Here is a 17,850-nt window from a genome sequence, read left to right on the forward strand (position 1 = left end):
ATTGCTGCTATAAACATTGGGATGCACATACCCCTTCGGATCCCTACATTTGTAACTTTCGGGTAAATACCCAGTATGCAATTGCTGGGTCATATGGTAGCTCTATTTTCAACTTTTTGAGGAACCTCCATAATGTTTTCCAGAGTGGCTGCACCAGCTTGCATTCCCACCAACAGTGTAGGAGGGTTCCCCTTTCTCCGCATCCCTGCCAATGTCTGTCATTTCCTGACTTGTTAATTTTAGCCATTCTGACTGGTGTGAGGTGATATCTCCTTGAGGTTTTGATTTGGATTTCCCTGATGCCAAGTGATGTTGAGCACTTTTTCATGTGTCTGTTGGCCATTTGGATGTCTTCTCTGGAAAAATGTCTGTTCATGTCTTCTGCCCATTTCTTGATTGGATCATTTGTTCTTTGGGTGTTGAGTTTGATAAGTTCTTTATAGATTTTGGATACTAGCCCTTTATCTGATATGTCAATTGAAAATATCTTCTCCCATTCTGTCTATTGTCTTTTGGTATTGTTGACTGTTTCTTTTGCTGTGCAAAAGCTTTTTATCTTTTTTTAAAAATTTTATTATGTTATGTTACCATACAGTACATCATTAGTTTTTGATGTGGTGATCCACAATTCATTGTTTTTGTATGACACTGAATGCTCCATGCAGTACGTGCCCTCCTTAATACCCACCACTGGGCCAACCTATCCCCCCACTCCCTTCCCTCCAAAACCTTCAGTCTGTTTCTTGGAGTCCATAGTCCCTTATGGTTCATCTCCCCCTCCAATTTTCCCCCTTCATTTTTCCCTTCCTTCTCCTAGTGTCCTCCATGCTATTCCTTGTGTTCCACAAATAAGTGAAACCATATGATAATTGACTTTCTCTGCTTGACTTATTTCACTTAGCGTAATCTCCTTCAGTCCCATCCGTGTTGATGTAAAAGTTGGGTATTCATCATTTCTGATGGCTGAGGAATATTCCATCGTATATATGGACCACATCTTCTTTATCCATTCATCTGTTGAAGGGCATCTCGGCTCTTTCCACAGTTTGGCTATTGCAGACATTGCTGCTATGAACACTGGAGTGCATATGGCCCTTCTTTTTACTACATCTGTGTCTTTGCGGTAAATACCCAGGAGTGCAATTGCTGGGTCATAGGATAGCTCTAGTTTTAATTTTTTGAGGAACCTCCACATTGTTTTCCAAAGTGGCTGTACCCACTTGCATTCCCACCAACAGTGTAAAAGGGTTCCCCTTTCTCCACAACCTCTCCGACATTTGTTGTTTCTTTCCCTGTCCATTTTTGCCATTCTAACTGGTGTAAGGTGGTATCTCAATGTGGTTCTGATTTGAATTTCCCTGATGGCTAATGATGATGAACATTTTTTCATGTGTCTGTTAGCCATTTGTATGTCTTCTTTGGAGAAGTGTCAGTTCATGTCTTCTGCCCATTTTTTGACTTGATTATTTGTTTTTTGGGTGTTGAGTTTGGGAAGTTCTTTAAATCATTTTTAATTTCAACCTCATTAAATTTTATTTCTGCAGTAAGAGATTCTCTAGTGTCTTTTATGCTTTTTTCTTCATGCACAGCTAGTAACTTTATAATTGTTATCATGAATTCCATCTCTGACATTTTATTTATATCCATATGAATTAGAGCTGTATGAGAGATTATTACTTCTGGTTCTTTATTTTGTTGTCAATTCCTCCTTCTAGTCATTTTGCCCGGAGAAGAATGGATGAACAAGAGAACAAAATAAACAATCTCAACCATGACCTAAGTGAAATACACACTAGACAAATCCAAAGAAGTCAGAAACTAAAAAAAAGGAGAAAAAGATAAAAAAGAGGGGGAGAGAATATAATCTCCCAGGTGGACAAAACAGGGTGATCCACTTGGTCCTGGGTGTATTCTGGTCTGTTTGTTAAAAGACACTAAACTCCAGAATTGTAAAGAAAGAAAAACTTTATATATATACAAAATATATATAATTTAATATAGTGAAAGGAAGCCCAAAATGAAGAATATATGTATAAAATGTAAATGTAAAAATGAAAGTTAAAAAAAGACTTAAAGAGAAAGGGTTGATACAATAAGAAATTAGTTGAAAAAGAAAAAAAGAAAAAACCAAAAGGAAGTTTTTAAACTGAAAGATAAAGGTATCATGAGAAAAAACCTTGAATTCTATATACTATTTTCCCCTAGCACTGGCATTTTGCAGTCCTGTATGCTCCATAAACTTGGTGTTTGCCTGTTGTTCCAGCTGGTCTTCTGGGGGAGGGGCCTGCTGTGCTGATTCTCAGGTGTCTTTGCCTGGGTGGAGTTGCACCGTCCCTTGCCGGGGGCTGGGCTCAGTGTAAGCTGCTTCTGGTTGCTCTATGTGGCTTTTGTTCCCTAAAGGCTTTCTGTGCTTCTTTAGAGGATGAAAATAAAAATGACCATGCCCTGATCTCCAGTCCCAGACCTGAAGGATCATGGCCCCCTCTCTTCAGTAAACCCTCAGGGATAAGCAGTCTTCACTTTTGTGTGTGCCAAACTCTGCAGATTCCTGTGGTGTGCACCCACACCAATCATCCCAGGGGAAGGCGGGGGATAACTTGTTTCTGCCCTTTGCAGGGCCCTGACATGGAGAGCAGTCACCCAATCATGTTGTGGTTCTCTTTATGGCAATCTGAGCTGAGAGCCCCCTCCTGAGCTCATTGACTGTAACTGGTTTCCCCGCTCCAATGCTTGGAAATTCTTCCAGCTCAGGAACCCCCATTCTTTCTGTGACCCCGGGGTTCCTGAGACAACACTGTCCCACCTAGGATTCTGCCCTGTTTTGCCACCTGAGCACCTTTCAGGCAGGGGTGTATCTCACTGGAGCTGACTTCTAAGGGTTCTGATTTTGCATTCCAGGGCTATATCAGTTTCTGGTAGCTGGCTTACAGAGGCTCCCTCTACCCGCTGTTTATCTTTAGAATATCCCCTCAGATTCACTTCTCTGTACCTCTTACCTTGCAAAGAGTGGTCACTTTTCTATTTGTAGGATTCAAGCAATTCTTTTCTTACATCTCAGATTGAAATCATAGGGGTTCAGAATGATTTGATAATTATCTAGCTAAATTCAGGGACCAGATGAAACAAGGTCCCCTACCCTTCCACCATCTTGCCTCCTGTTGTGTTTCTATATACGAATAACAAACCACCAGAAAGAGAAAATTAAGAAAACAATCTCATTTACAATTGCATCAAAAAAAAAATACCTAGTAATAAATTTAACCAAGGAGATAAATGACTTGTACACTAAAAACTATAAGATATTGATGAAATATATTGAAGATGACATAAATAAGTGGAAAGATATTCTGTGCTCATGGATTAGAAAAATTAATATTGTTAAAATGTCCATATTACCCAAAGCAACCTACAGATTCAATGCAGTCTGTATCAAAACACCAAAAACATTTTTCACAGAACTAGAACAAAAAAAATCCTAAAATTTATATGGAATCACAGAAGACCCCAGATAGCCAAAGCAATTTTGAGAAAGAACAAAGCTGAAGGTACCATGCTCCCAGATTTCCAACTATATGACAAAGCTATAGTAATCAAAATAGTATCATATTGACATAAAAACTGACACCTAGATTAATGGAACAGAATAGAGAGCCCAGAAATGAACCCATACTTCTATTGTCAATTAGTTTACAGCAAAGGTACAAATATATATATATATATACTGGAGAAAAGACAATCTCTTCAATCAGTGATGTTGGGAAAACTGGACAGCCACATGCAAGAGAATAAAATTTGACCACTATCTAACACCATACACAAAAATCAACTGAAAATGGATTAAAGACCTGAAACCATAAAATTCCTAGAAGAAAACATAGATGGTAAGCTCCTTGACATTAGTCTTGGCATTGGATTTTTGGATCTGAGGCCAAAGCAAAGGCAACAAAAGCAAAAATAGAGTAGTGAGACTACATCAAACTAAAAAGCTTCTGCAAAGCAAAGGAAACCATCAACAAAATGAAAAGGCAGCCTACTGAATGAGAGAAAATATTTATAAATCATATATCTGATAAAGGGTTAATATCCAAAATATATAAGTAATTCAACTCAATAGCAAAAGAAACAAACATATAAGCAAACCAATTAAAGAATGGGCAGAGGATCTTAATAGACACTTTACAAAGAAGAAATACAGATGGCTAACAGGCACGTGAAAAAATGTTCAGTGATACTAATTATCAGGGAAATAAAAATCAAAACTACAATGAGATATCACCTCACACCTGTTAGAATGGCTATTATTAAAAAGAAAAAATAGTAACAGATGTTAGGACATGGAGAAAAGGGAACCCTTGTACGCTGTTGGTGGAAATGTAAATTGGCACAGCCACAATGGAAAACATTTTCAAAGTTCCTCAAAAAATTAAAAAAAATAGATCTACCATATGATCCAACTATTCCACTTCTGGATATTTATCTGATGAAAATGTAAATACTTATTCAAAAATATATATGCACCCCTGTGTTCATTGCAGTATTATTTAGAGTAGCCAAGATATAGGAACAACTTAAGTGTTCATTGATGAATGAATAAAAAAGATGTGACATATATATATACGTATATATATATATACATACATATATACATGCACACAATGAAATACTACTCAGCCATTAAAAAGAAGGAAATTTGGCCATTTGTGACAACACGCATGGGCCTTTAGGATATTATGCTAAGTGAAATAAGGCAGACAGAGACAAATACCATATGATTTCACCTACCATATGATTTCACCTATATGTGGAATCTAAAAAAAAAAACACATGAACAATTAGCATATGGTTTCACTCATATGTAGAACATAAGGAATAGCATGGAGGACCATAGGGGAAGGGAGGAAAAATGAATGGGAAGAAATCAGAGAGGGAGGGAGACAAACCATGGGAGACTCTGAACTCTGGGAAACAACCTGAGGGTTACAGAAGGGAGGGGGGTGTGGGGGGATGGGGTAACCAGATGATGGGTATTAAGGAGGGTGTGTGTTGTGATGAGCACCAGGTATTATACACAACTAATGAAATGTTGAACACTACATCAAAAACAAATGATGTACTATATGTTGGCTAATTGAACATAATAATAAATAAATAAATAAATAAATAAATAAATAAATAAATAAATAAATAAATAAATAAAAGGAAGAAAATGGCCTAGGGAAAAGAAATGAACAAACAATACAAAAAAATAATCATAGACACAGAGAATAGATTGGTGGTTATCAGAGGGGAAAGGAACTGTGGGGTGAGAGAAAAGGGTGAAGGAGGTCAATTGTATTGTGATGGATGGTAACTAGACTTATTGTGGTGATCACTTTGTAGGGTATACAGATATCAAATTATTATGTTGTACACCTGAAACTAATATGTTACATACCAATTTTACCTCAATTAAAAATATATTTGCTCAACTAATGAATCATTGAACATTATATCAAAAACATGATGTACTATACCTTGGCTAGTGGAATTTAAATAAAAAAAAGAAAAAAAAAATATTTGCTATACATTCCAGGTACCTGACACTAGGTGGAGTAGCATAAACACAGTGCTAGACATCTAACCTACCAAATGTCAAAAGCTGTGAGCCTTGCCCAGACAGTCTGCAAAAGAGGGTGTGAGTCAATTGCAGAGATTAGATTAGAGCTAACACAGACTCTTGTAATTTCTGCTCCCCTAAATCACCTGTTTGTTACTTTTCTAGAGAGCTTATCTGTAATTAATACTATTGGGGGGTGGAGTCGCTGAGAACTTACAGTATCTTAGTCCCCAAAGGTTGTCAAAGACAAATGGAAAGGCTATTAACATAAGAAGAGAGCACACCACCTCTCAGATCTGTGAAAGCCTGTCCACAACTCATTGTAGCCTACTCCCTAAGTTCATATGGCTAACCAACCAAGACAGTCACATGGGAGCTCATTTCCACCAGTTCAGTCCATCTTCAAGATGAAAAGTGTGTACAACAATAAATGTTTGTTCTCTAAAATTCCCAGTGATCTGGAAGTAAGAAAATAAAGTTAAGGTTTTGTCCTTCTGACCAAGGTTCCAGTCCTCAAAGCCACACTGTTCTTAGTAAGATTGTCATTAGAAAAAATTGAAGAGTCCATTGTGGCCTCTAATGAGAAAAGGGGGTAAGTGGCTTTTGTTCATAGCATTCATCTTATGAGCTTGTCTCTAATGGAATTGTGACAAACTTTCACCATAAAACATTTCAGTATCAGTAAAAAAAGAGAAAAAATCAGACTTGAGCCAGAGGAAAGTGAATGAGGGATAGTGAGGATGTATAAAACCATGTCAAAGGGAGAGGAGACATAGTCAAAGGAAGTCAGGATATTTAGTATGGAAGGAAACAAGAAGAGCAAATTTAGGGGTACCACTATCCCTTTCTTTCAATCTCTGAAGATCTTTAAATCTCAAAAGATTAAGAAGCAAACTTTGTTATGTGAGTCCAAAGGGCAGTGACAAGACCAATGTTTTTTTTTAAGATTTTATTTATTTATTTGAGAGAAAGAGAGAGAGCATGAGCAGAGGCAGGAGAAGAGGGAGAGCGAGAATCTCAAGCGGACTCTGTGTTGAGCACGGAGCCTGATGTGGGGTTTGATCCCATGACCCTGAGATCATGACCTGAGATGAAATCAAGAGTTGGATGCTTAACCAGCTGAGCCACCCACATGTCCCAAGACCAGTGTTTATTTGTGTGCTAAGGTGGAACAGCTAGAGAGTTGGGGAACCTACTCTGGTTTCTGCTCAAAGGAGAAAATTCATGATTTCTTGGGAATCTATTTGAAGTCAAACCAGAAAATACAGTTTGTTATGAGCAACATATTCAATATAAACACAGTGATCACTTGCTGATTGGCTTACCTTTACTTTTTCAGATGAAAGTAAGCAGAAATGACATGGGGACTGGTTGATGAGTTCCCCACCAGTGGGAGTACAACTGAGGGCCAAGGTCATGTGTGTTCATGTAAAGACAGGAGCTTTCAAGCACTTCCAATATCATGGTAAATTTGCAAAAGGAAAACATAATTCTGTTCACCTTTGGTTTCAAAGGGTAACATTGGAAGGAAATTGGATCCCCAAATCAAATAAAGCACCAAGAATCTGAAAACAGTTGTTAAACACAGGGGGGGGTGAGGCCCTTTTATCTCTCCATTAATTCATGTCTCACATTTGTCTCTCCTGAGAAGACTGTGAACTGGGCCTGGACTGTGAATTGTAGCCCTCACCAATTCTAGTCTAATTCACTGGTCTTTTCATTGAGTTAAATGAAAGAGCAAATTCCTAATCATTCTTTCACACAGAGAAGCTGGAGTAGTGAGTGGACACTCTCTTCTGTGTCTCGGACCCAAGACCTTAGATTTCTGGGTGACTTTTATCTATTTGTATTTTACCCATTTATCCTTTCTTGCCTTTTCCTTCAATCTTTTTCTAATTATCTCCTCTCCTCTTTCTTTCTTCCCTCCTTCTTTACTCTCCCTCCCTTTTATTTTACACCAGTGTACTAGACCAAACTTCCCAATTCTCTTTCCCTGCTGCAAAGCCAGGGAAATTTCTGAAGCTTGGGTGAGCCCTAATTAATTGGGAAAGCAGCTTCTCCCCACTGTTTCCTTCTTAGCAATCAAAGGGTACCTTTTAAGTGAAAGTGAATAGTTGAGAGAGAGGAGGAACATCAAATTTCCATAAAACCTCCTACATTCCTCAGGCAGCTTGCTTCTTGCTACTATTGGGCACCTTTAGTCAGATGCTTTTTGCTTGGCTTTAAAGTCAGAGTTCCTAGTTAGTAGAAAGAAAAAATTCAGAATTTGTATGGTCCCATACCCTCATCGTACAAGAGAGCAACTAAAAGTAAAACAGTCTTGTTCAAGTTATTCAGAAAGTCAGGGGCAGAGATCCAGAACCCAAGCCTTGCCATCTTAGCCCAAGACTATTTGTTATAGCCATTTCCCTTTCTCCCTACAGTGACCACTTTCCCCTAGGTGGTCTCCTGCAATTTAACTTTACCACCAGTATTTTTTCTCCTTTTTTTTCTGTGGTCTGGGTAATCTGTTTTTAGTCTGTTTAACTATCTTACAATTTTACAATTATATTGGTTTAGAAAGTTGTTCTGTATCTAACTGTGTCCTGTCTAGAATACTCGATTCAAATGTAATTGTGGTCTCTTCCATTACTTAGTTAAATTTGTTTTATGTACTGGAAGGTAGGACAATACTTCTAGTCAATGAACCTGGGAGTGTATCTGAGGGGACAAGTCTTCAGGAGGCATGTTCTGGGTCCTGAAGTGTTATCTCTTCTTCAAGTATAGAAATGGCTCTGAGGGAAGCCTATACTCTAGATAAAAGCCAAACTACTTAAGACACAGCTCTAAGGGCGCCAGGGTGACATAGTCTGTTAAGCAACTGATTCTTGGTTTTGGCTCAGGATGTGATTTCAGAGTTGTGAGATTGAGCCCTACAGGATTGAGCCCCACAAGATCAAGCCTGGCAAGAGCAAGCCCTGCAAGGGCAGTCTCTGCATGGAACTCCATGCTCAGTGCAGAGTCTCCTTGGGATTCTCTCTCCCTCTCCCTTTGCCCCTATACCCCTGCTCATGTACATTCTCTCTCTCACTCAAAAATAAATAAATAAATCTTTAAAAATAAATAAAACACAGCCCTAATTTGAAAGACATGTTATTTGCTGATTAAGCCTGGTAGTAAGGTGTGTGTTTTGATGAATTGACTATAGTGCTGATTATTATTCTTCTTCTTAAAATGTAATGTTTGTAGATATGTAGATATATATAAATATACATCAAATCTCATGTGGACCTTATTGGTATTGGCTGTGCTACTGGTGTACTCTACTGGGGTTTGGTATGCTGGACTGAAGTGGGATTTATTTGAATTTAATATAATGATGAAGTATTTGCTAGGCTGGAATAGGCTGCCCTGTGTTCTATTTGAGGTATGCTGGAGTGTGTGGGCTAGTCTGACCTACACTGGGGTAAACAGGGCTGACTGAAGCAGGAAAAGAGAAACTTAGCAATGAAATAACTTCACTTCTCTGGGTATCAGTTTCCAACTTGGCAAATATGTGATGAGATTCATCTATCCTTACCAAAAATCTTCAGTGAGTACCGTCTGAGTAACAGACTCCTTTTCAATGTACTGAGAATATAGGGATAACAAAACAGGGACACTGCCATACAGGAGCTTTTGGGTAAGGTAGGGGAGACAGACAAGTAAATAGATAGTACAATAAAGAAAAATAAATGCAAAGAGAATGTATCAGGTGATATCAGTCATCTTCAACTCTCAGTCACTTAACCCAATGAAAGTATATTTCTCATTCATGCAAAGTCTGTTGTTGATCCAGGAGACATTTCAGGACAGTTGTCCTTCATGTGTTGGCTCATTATTCCAGCCTGTTTCAGTCTTATGGTAGCTCTATAATAACATGTTTCTATGATGACCATGGCAGGAAGGGTCTTGAATTGGACCTTAATTGTTCCAGCCAGAGAGGGACACATATAACTTCCTCCCACAACCAAAACTAGTCACATGGCCTCTCCCTATATTAAGTGGGCAGGGGAGTGGGAGGGCAATCATTCCATGTTTCTGGAAGTATTAAAGTTGGATATTAGAACATTTGTAACCTACCACAGGTAAGGGTAATCCTGGTGTGAGTATCTAGCACATATGAATATCAGTGATCTCTCAGGGCTCTTCTTAAATTTTAGAGTTTGGGGAGTCTGTTGTCATTCTCAATGATATCTAAAGGGATAAACTTTGTACCTGTACCTAGCATGTTCTCTAAACAAATATTATAGGTGAGAAGTTTTTGAGAGGTTTTCCTATCACTATGTCAAGTATCCTTTTTCAGATATAGCAAGTTAGCTGTCATTTGGAGTACTGCACTGGACTCTCTCTGAGGTAAGGGAACTGACTTTCATGACACTCTGCTTTTCTACTTTCTTTGGCCTAGATGCAGTGACTGAAGTGAAGACGGACATCTATGTGACCAGTTTTGGCCCCGTGTCAGACACTGACATGGTAAGTTATAGTTCCTGCAAAGGTAAAAGTGAAAGATGATGCAACAGATCAAAGAAAATAAATTGGAGTTTGTATCTCCTTTCTAGGGAGAAGCCTTGTCTCATATGAATTCCCTACCCTCACCATCCTACATTTGGCCAAATTCATCTTTTTCCCTGCTCTCCCAACCTATTCACATATAAAGCATATATGCTCATCAGTAATATCCTTCCCTTCTTTCCACAACACACCTTTCAAAATTAAACCTATATCCCTATCCTCAATTAAGCTTTCCCTGACTTCTCTCTTCACATTTTGTCAACACTGCACACATATTAGCAGAGTTAGGTTATGTGAGGAGAGCATTGTGGTGGGGACTCTCGGAGAGTCAAGCAGCCTGTGGTATCATCCAAGAAGTCTGTTCCTTGCAAACAGGCTCTATTCCTTGGGGTAATGGACTGACCATGGTGATGTAAAATATTTGGAGAAAGGGTCAAAGCCACTTTTGGAAACTGATCCTCCTACAGATGTGTGCAGGGGAAAGCTTCAGAGAGAATCAAGGAATAGAGCAGGGCACAGCAGAACCAGTAAGGGGAGACTCATGAGCCATCTTCAAGGACTTCTCCTTCTCCTTCCATTATCCCTTGCTGCCAAAGCAAAGAATGTAGTGGAGAGTTGAGGCAGGAGACCCCATCCTAATGGACCATCTGATCAATACCTACTAAGTATCAGATATTTGATTGAATAATTATCATGTAAGGAAACAAAGAAGTTATTATATGCTCAATATGCCTGGCAGTTAATAGATGCTCAAAGAATTTTTTCTTAAAGATTTTATTTATTTATTTGACAGAGACAGAGACAGCGAGAGCAGGAACACAAGCAGGGGGAGTGGGAGAGGGAGAAGCAGGCTTCCTGCTGAGCCGGGAGCCCGATGTGGGACTCGATCCCAGGACCCTGGGATCATGACCTGAGCCGAAGGCAGTCGTTTAACCAACTGAGCCACCCAGGCGCCCCGATGCTCAAAGAATTTTTGTTGAATGAGTGACTTTGTATGGAAAATAAAAATCTTAAAATCAGAAAAAAATGTTTAGACAGTATGAAATATCCAAAAAATATGAAATGTCCATGATCACTACTTAGATTTTTTTCTGTGTATCTTCAGTGGCACTACTACTTAGCAGGAGACAAGTTTTCTTTAGACCTGTTGGGTAAATATAAACAATTATATAGGGATGTGATAGAGTTTGTCTGTAGGTAATATAGAATGATTGAGTGGATTTGAATAGGGCAGTAAAAATATGCAAGTGTTGTTTTAGAATGATTTAGAATGACCTAGCAGTCTGTACAGGGTGGACTACAAGGGGGAAAAGACTGGAGGCTGAGAGTTGGTTTAGGTATGTTGACTTTACATGGCTCTTCACTCAGGCAAGGTCTATAAGTCAGTTGGAAAAGTAGGCTAGTTTTCAGCAGAGGGAGTCATGAGTGGTTGTGAGGCCAGGCCTGAACTTTGTTTTTCAAGTGTGGAACAAAGAGGATACAGAAATATAACAGACTCCCTGTATACTCCTTAAGGACAAGTACCAAGTCTTCATGGCTTCCCTGGCACTTAATAGAATACTTGACACATAGGGAAAGCTCAGTAAGGGGCATGTTTGATGTATGAGGGGCGGAGGAGACGGGTCTCTCACAGGGGCATCAGGAAGGCCTGTAGGTCTAGATTACTCTCTCTCAACCTGTTGACTACTAACGCCCATAGCTTTAGATCCAGGCATGTGTTAAAACTATTGTCAGTTGGTCATTCAACAAGTACTCCTTAGAAGCCCAACTCTGCATTAAGGGGCTCTAGAAATCCCTATGTTCAGAGAGCTTATAGGCCACTGGATATAACCAGATTCACCAGAGATATGCAGCTCTCTCTTTGTATTTCTGGGAACTAATGATGGATTAGGATTTTTACAAGAAAGCCACTGAAGCTACTCTTTGAACACACACATTTACACTCACACACTCTCATTTACTCTCACTTATGCACCAACATCCACAAATACATTCAGACAAATATACATGTGTACAAGAAAATACATACTTAATAAAAATAATCCACATGCTATCCCAGGCACTTCATGAACACACATGTGCAGATACCTAAATCCAGGAATACTGTGGAAACACACATGTAGCCTCTACCCAAACCAGTTCCTTCCCCACCCAAGTAGGCACACATGGGTATGCAGAGGCCCTGGAGACATTTCAAACAATCCAAATTTTGTATCTCTTCAAGTTTCATATTCTACTTGTTTGTTTTTCTCTCTCATGATTAAGTAGAAGCAACAGAATAGCTTTCCTGATAGGGAGGGCAGACTTTGATCAGATAAATTTCAGGTTATTTTTAGCTGCACTTCCATCTTGTTACAAGGTAGAATAGCTATGATCACTCTGGTTGGGAAACACATTAATGGTGTTTTAAAAAGTTTCTTCTTATTTAATCTCCATGAATTTGTGCTTTTGCCACAGTATACTAAGTATACTTAAATAACATGCTACTAAACAATGAATGGGCCAAAAAAGAAATCAAAAAAGAAATTAAAAAGTACATGGAAACAAATGAAAATGAAAACACAATTGTCTAAAACCTTTGAGATACAGCAAAAGTGGTCCTAAGAAAGGAGTTTATAGCAATACAGGGCTACCTCAAGAAGCAAGAAATATCTCAAATAAACAACCTAACATTACACACCAAGGAGCTAGGTACAGAACAACAAACAAAACCAAAAACCAGCAGAAGGAGTGAAATAATAAATATTAGAGCAGAAATAAATGATATAGAAACTAGAAAAGGAATTGAACAGATCAGTGAAACCAGGAACTGGTTCTTTGAAAAGATCAATAAGGGCGTCTGGGTAGCTCAGTTGGTTAAGCGACTGCCTTCGGCTCAGGTCATGATCCTGGAGTCCCGGGATCGAGTCCCGCATTGGGCTCCCTGCTGTCAGCAGGGAGTCTGCTTCTCCCTCTGACCCTCCCCCCTCTCATGTACTCGCTCTCTCTCATTCTCTCTCTCTCAAATAAATAAATAAAATCTTTAAAAAAAAAGAAAAGAAAAGATCAATAAAATTGATGAACCTCTAGCCAGATTCATCAAAGAGAGAGAGAGAGTACTCAAAATCAGAAATGAAGGAGGAGAAATAATCAACACCCCAGAAATACAAACAATTGTAAGACAATATTGTGAAAAACTATATGCCAACAAATTAGACAACCTAGAAGAAATGGATAAATATATAATCTACCAAAACTAAACCAGGAAGAAATAGAAAATTTGGACAGACTGATGATATCAACAAGGAAATTAAACCAGTAGTCACAAAACCCAGCAGACAAAAGTCCAGGACTAGACGGTGTCACAGGGGAATTCTACCAAACATTTAAATAAGAGTTAATACCTATTCTTCTCAAACACTTCCAGAAAATAGAAGGAAAGCCTCCAAATTCATTCTGTGAGGCCAGTATCACCCTGATACCAAAACCAGATTAAGACAGACACCAAAAAAGGAGAACTACAGGCCAATATCTCTCATGAATATGGATGCAAAATTCCTAAATAAAATATTAGCAGCCAGATTCCAAAAATATATTTTTAAAAAATTATTCATCACAATCAAGTGGGATTTATTCCCAGCATGCAGGGTGGTTCAGTATTCACAAATCAATTAATGTGATACATCACATCAGTAAAAGAAAGGATAAAAACCACATGATGATTTCAATAGACACAGAAAAAGCATTTCACAAAGTTACAACATTCATTCAGGATAAAAGCCCTCAACAAAGTAGGTTTGGAGGGAACATACCTCAGCATGATAAAAGCCACATATGAAAAACCCACAGCCAACATCATCCTCAATGGGGAAATACTGAGAGCATTTCCCCTAAGGTCAGGAATAAGACAAGGATGTCCACTCTCACCACTTTTATTCAATATAGTACTGGGAGTCCTAGCCACAGCAGTTAGACAACAAAAAGAAATAAAAGGCATCCAAATCAGTAAGGAAGAAGTAAAACTTTCACTATTTGCAGATGACATGATACTATGTGTAGAAAACCCTAAAGATTCCGCCAAAAACCTACTAGAACTGATTAATGATTTCAGTAAAGCCACAGGATACAAAATCCATGTGCAAAAATCTGTTATATTTCTATACATTAATAATGAAACAGCAGAAAGCAACATTAAGAAAACAGTCCCATTTACAATTGCACCAAAAATAATAAGACACCTAGGAATAAACCTAACCAAAGGGTGAAAAGCATATGCTCTGAAAACTATAAAACAGTCATACAAGAAATTGAGGATAGGGTGCCTGGGTGGCTCAGTTGGTTAAGTGACTGCCTTCGGCTCAGATCATGATCCTGGAGTCCCTGGATCGAGTCCTGCATCGGGCTCCCTGCTCGGCAGGGAGTCTGCTTCTCCCTCTGACCCTCCTCCCTCTCATGTGCTCTCTCTCATTCTCTCTCTCTCAAATAAATAAATAAAATCTTTAAAAAAAAAAGAAATTGAAGATAATACAAAGAAATGGAAAGACATTCCATGCTCACAGATTGGAAGAACAAATATTGTTAAAATAGCTATACTACCCAAAACAATCTACACATTTAATGCAATCCCTATCAAACTACTCAAACTACCAAGAACATTTTTCACAGAACTAGAACAAACAATCCTAACATTAATATGGAACCACAAAGACACAAATTTCCAAAGCAATTTTGAAAAAGAGAAGCAAAATAGGAGGTATCACAATTACAGATTTCAAGTTACATTACAAAGCTGTAGTAATCAAAGCAGTATGGTAATGGCACATAAATAGACACATAGATCAATAGAAGAGAGTAGAAAACCCAGAAATAAACCCACAATTATATGGTCAACTAATCAACAAAGGAGGCAAGAATATCCAATGGGAGAAAGATAGTCTCTTCAACAAACGGTGTTGAGAAAACTGGACAGCAACATGCAAAAGAATGAAACTGGACCACTTTCTTATACCACACACAAAAATAAATTCAAAATGGATTAAAGACCTGAATGTGAGACATGAAACCAGAAAAATCCTAGAAGAGGGCTCAGGCAGTAATGTCTCTGATATCAGCCATAGCAACATTTTTCTAGATATGTCTCCTGAGGCAAGGGAAACAAAAGCAAAAATAAACTATTAGGACTGCATCAAAATACAGTTTCTGCACAGTAAAGGAAACAACAAACAAAAGTAAAAGGCAACCTACTGAATGGGAGAAGGTATTCACAAATGACATATCCAATAAAGGGTTAGTATTCAAAATATATAAAGAACTGATACAGCCGAGTGATGGGTATTAAGGAGGGCATGTGTTGTGATGAGCACTGGGTATTATATAGAACTAATGAATCTGTGAACACTACATCAAAAACTAATGATGTACTATATGCTGGCTAACTGAACATGATAAAAAAATAAAAATAAAAAAAAAAATAAAAAGGGGGCACAAAAAAAGAACTGATACAACTCAACACCCCAAAAAACAAATAATCCAGTTAACACGTGGGCCAAAGACATGAACAGACATTTCTCCAAAGAAGACATCCAGATGGCCAACAGACATATGAAAAGATGTTCCTAATCACTTAATATCAGGGAAATGCAAATCAAAACTACAATGAGATATCACTTCACACCTCTCAGAATGGCTATAATCAAAAACATAAGAAACAACCAGTGTTGGCGAGGATGTGGAGAAAAAGGAACCCTCTTGCACTGTTGGTCAGAATGCAAATTGGTGAAGCCACTATGAAAAACAATATGGAAATTCCTCAAAAATTTAAAAAAGAACTATTCTACAATCCAGTAATCACACTACTGGGTTTTTACCCCCCAAATGCAAAAATATTAATTTGAAATGATACATGTCCCCCTATGTTTATTACAGCATTATTTACAGTAGCCAAATTATGGAAGCAGCTTAAGTGTCCATTGATAGATGAATGGATAAGGAAGATGTATTATATATACACAATGGAATATTATTCACCCAAAGAAAAGAATGAGCTCTTGCCTTTTACAATGACATGGATGGAGCTAGAGAGTATAATGCTAAGCAAAATAAGTCAGTCAGAGAAAGACAAATACCATACGATCTCATGCATATGTGGAATTTAAGAAATAAAACGAAGGAGCAAAGGGGAAAAAAGAGAGAGAGACAAACCAAGAAACAGGCTCCTAACTATAGAGAAGAAACTGATGGTTACCTGAGGGGAGGTAGGAGAGGAATGGGTGAAATAGGTGATGGGGATTGAGTACACTTATCATGATAAGCACTGGATGGTGTATGGAATTGTTGAATCACTATATTGTATACCTGAAACTAATATAATACAGTATATTAACTATAGTGGCATTAAAAAAATTTAGAGAATATTTATGGAGCAGCTACTGTATGCCAGGTGCTAGAGATATAGCAGCAAAAAAAAAAAAAAAAAAAAGTCTCTGCTCTCAGGAAGCCTCCAGGCTAGTAGAATGAAAGAAATAGTAACCGAATAAAAATACATTTTGTCAGTGCAATCTAACAAAATAATACATGAAGAAAAATAATACAAGGAAAGGGGAATTAACTGTTTATGATAGAATATTCAAGGAATGTTTCTTTGATATGAGTACTTCTGAATAAGATCTGAATGCTGTGATTGATGCAGCCATGAAACTATCTTATTTTGTTAATCTAAAATTATCTATATTTGACCTTGCTCTTAAATGATAATCTAGTTGGCTACAGAATTCTTTTGGCTTCTGTTACTGTTTTCACAAAGTCTTCTATCAGTGAAATTGTTATTTCTTTGTAGGTAATATGCCTTTTCTATTTTGCTGTTTTTAAGATCTCCTCTTTGGTATTCTTCCAATCCACTATGTTGGCTTGGATCTATTTTATTATATTGAGATTGCAACTCATTATGGTTCTCAAAGCTAGGGATGCATGTATTTCAACAATTGTAAGAAACTGTCATCTATTAGTACGTTAAATATTGTTTCTCCCCAATTTTCTCTATTCTCTAACTTTAGAATTTTATTAGATTATGCTGAACCTTTTCCTTTTTTCTTTTTTTTAAAGATTTTATTTATTTATTTGAGAGAGAGAATGAGAGACAGAGAGCATGAGAGGGAGGAGGGTCAGAGGGAGAAGCAGACTCCCCGCCGAGCAGGGAGCCCGATGCGGGACTCGATCCCGGAACTCCAGGATCATGACCTGAGCCGAAGGCAGTCGCTTAACCAACTGAGCCACCCAGGCGCCCTGAACCTTTTCCTTTTATTCTCCTGGTACTATACCTCTCTTTCACATGTGTTCTTTTTCATCATTTATCTGTCTGAAATGTGCACTGAACAATTTTTCTTCATATGCATTTCCAGTTTACTAATCTCTCTTCATTGATGTATAATCTTGTATGTAATGTATCCATTGAGTTTTTATTTTCAATGTTCTTAATACCTCCTTTGATGCCTTTATTATTTTAATTATAGTTCCTTTACAGTATCTATTTGATTCTTCTGTCATGTGAAGTTCTTGGAGTGGTCTAATTCAATTATATGTTGTATCAGCTGACTCTCACTTGTGACCATTTCCTTAGGTGTTCTATTGTGGATTGTGAGCTTATTTTCAGCAAGCATTTACTTGTGGTCATGTCCTTCCAGTGTGTTTTTGTGTTTACTTTTGCAAGTCAATATAGAGGTATCCCCACACTGAGGCAAATTCCT

General features: G+C 38.0%; 1 protein-coding gene across 1 annotated transcript in view; it reads left to right on the forward strand.

Moving 5' to 3' along the window:
• GABRA3 (gamma-aminobutyric acid type A receptor subunit alpha3) overlaps window positions 1–17,850 on the forward strand; it is a 369,246-nt gene that overhangs the window by 246,606 nt on the left and 104,790 nt on the right. The window contains exon 6 of the mRNA XM_081809297.1: window positions 10,023–10,090. Coding sequence (XP_081665423.1) covers window positions 10,023–10,090 — 68 coding nt within the window. The remainder of the gene's footprint in view (window positions 1–10,022; window positions 10,091–17,850) is intronic.

This window comes from Leptonychotes weddellii, chromosome X (assembly GCF_054177405.1).
Source record: "Leptonychotes weddellii isolate Sample4059 chromosome X, ASM5417740v2, whole genome shotgun sequence".
Taxonomy (NCBI): domain Eukaryota; kingdom Metazoa; phylum Chordata; class Mammalia; order Carnivora; family Phocidae; genus Leptonychotes; species Leptonychotes weddellii.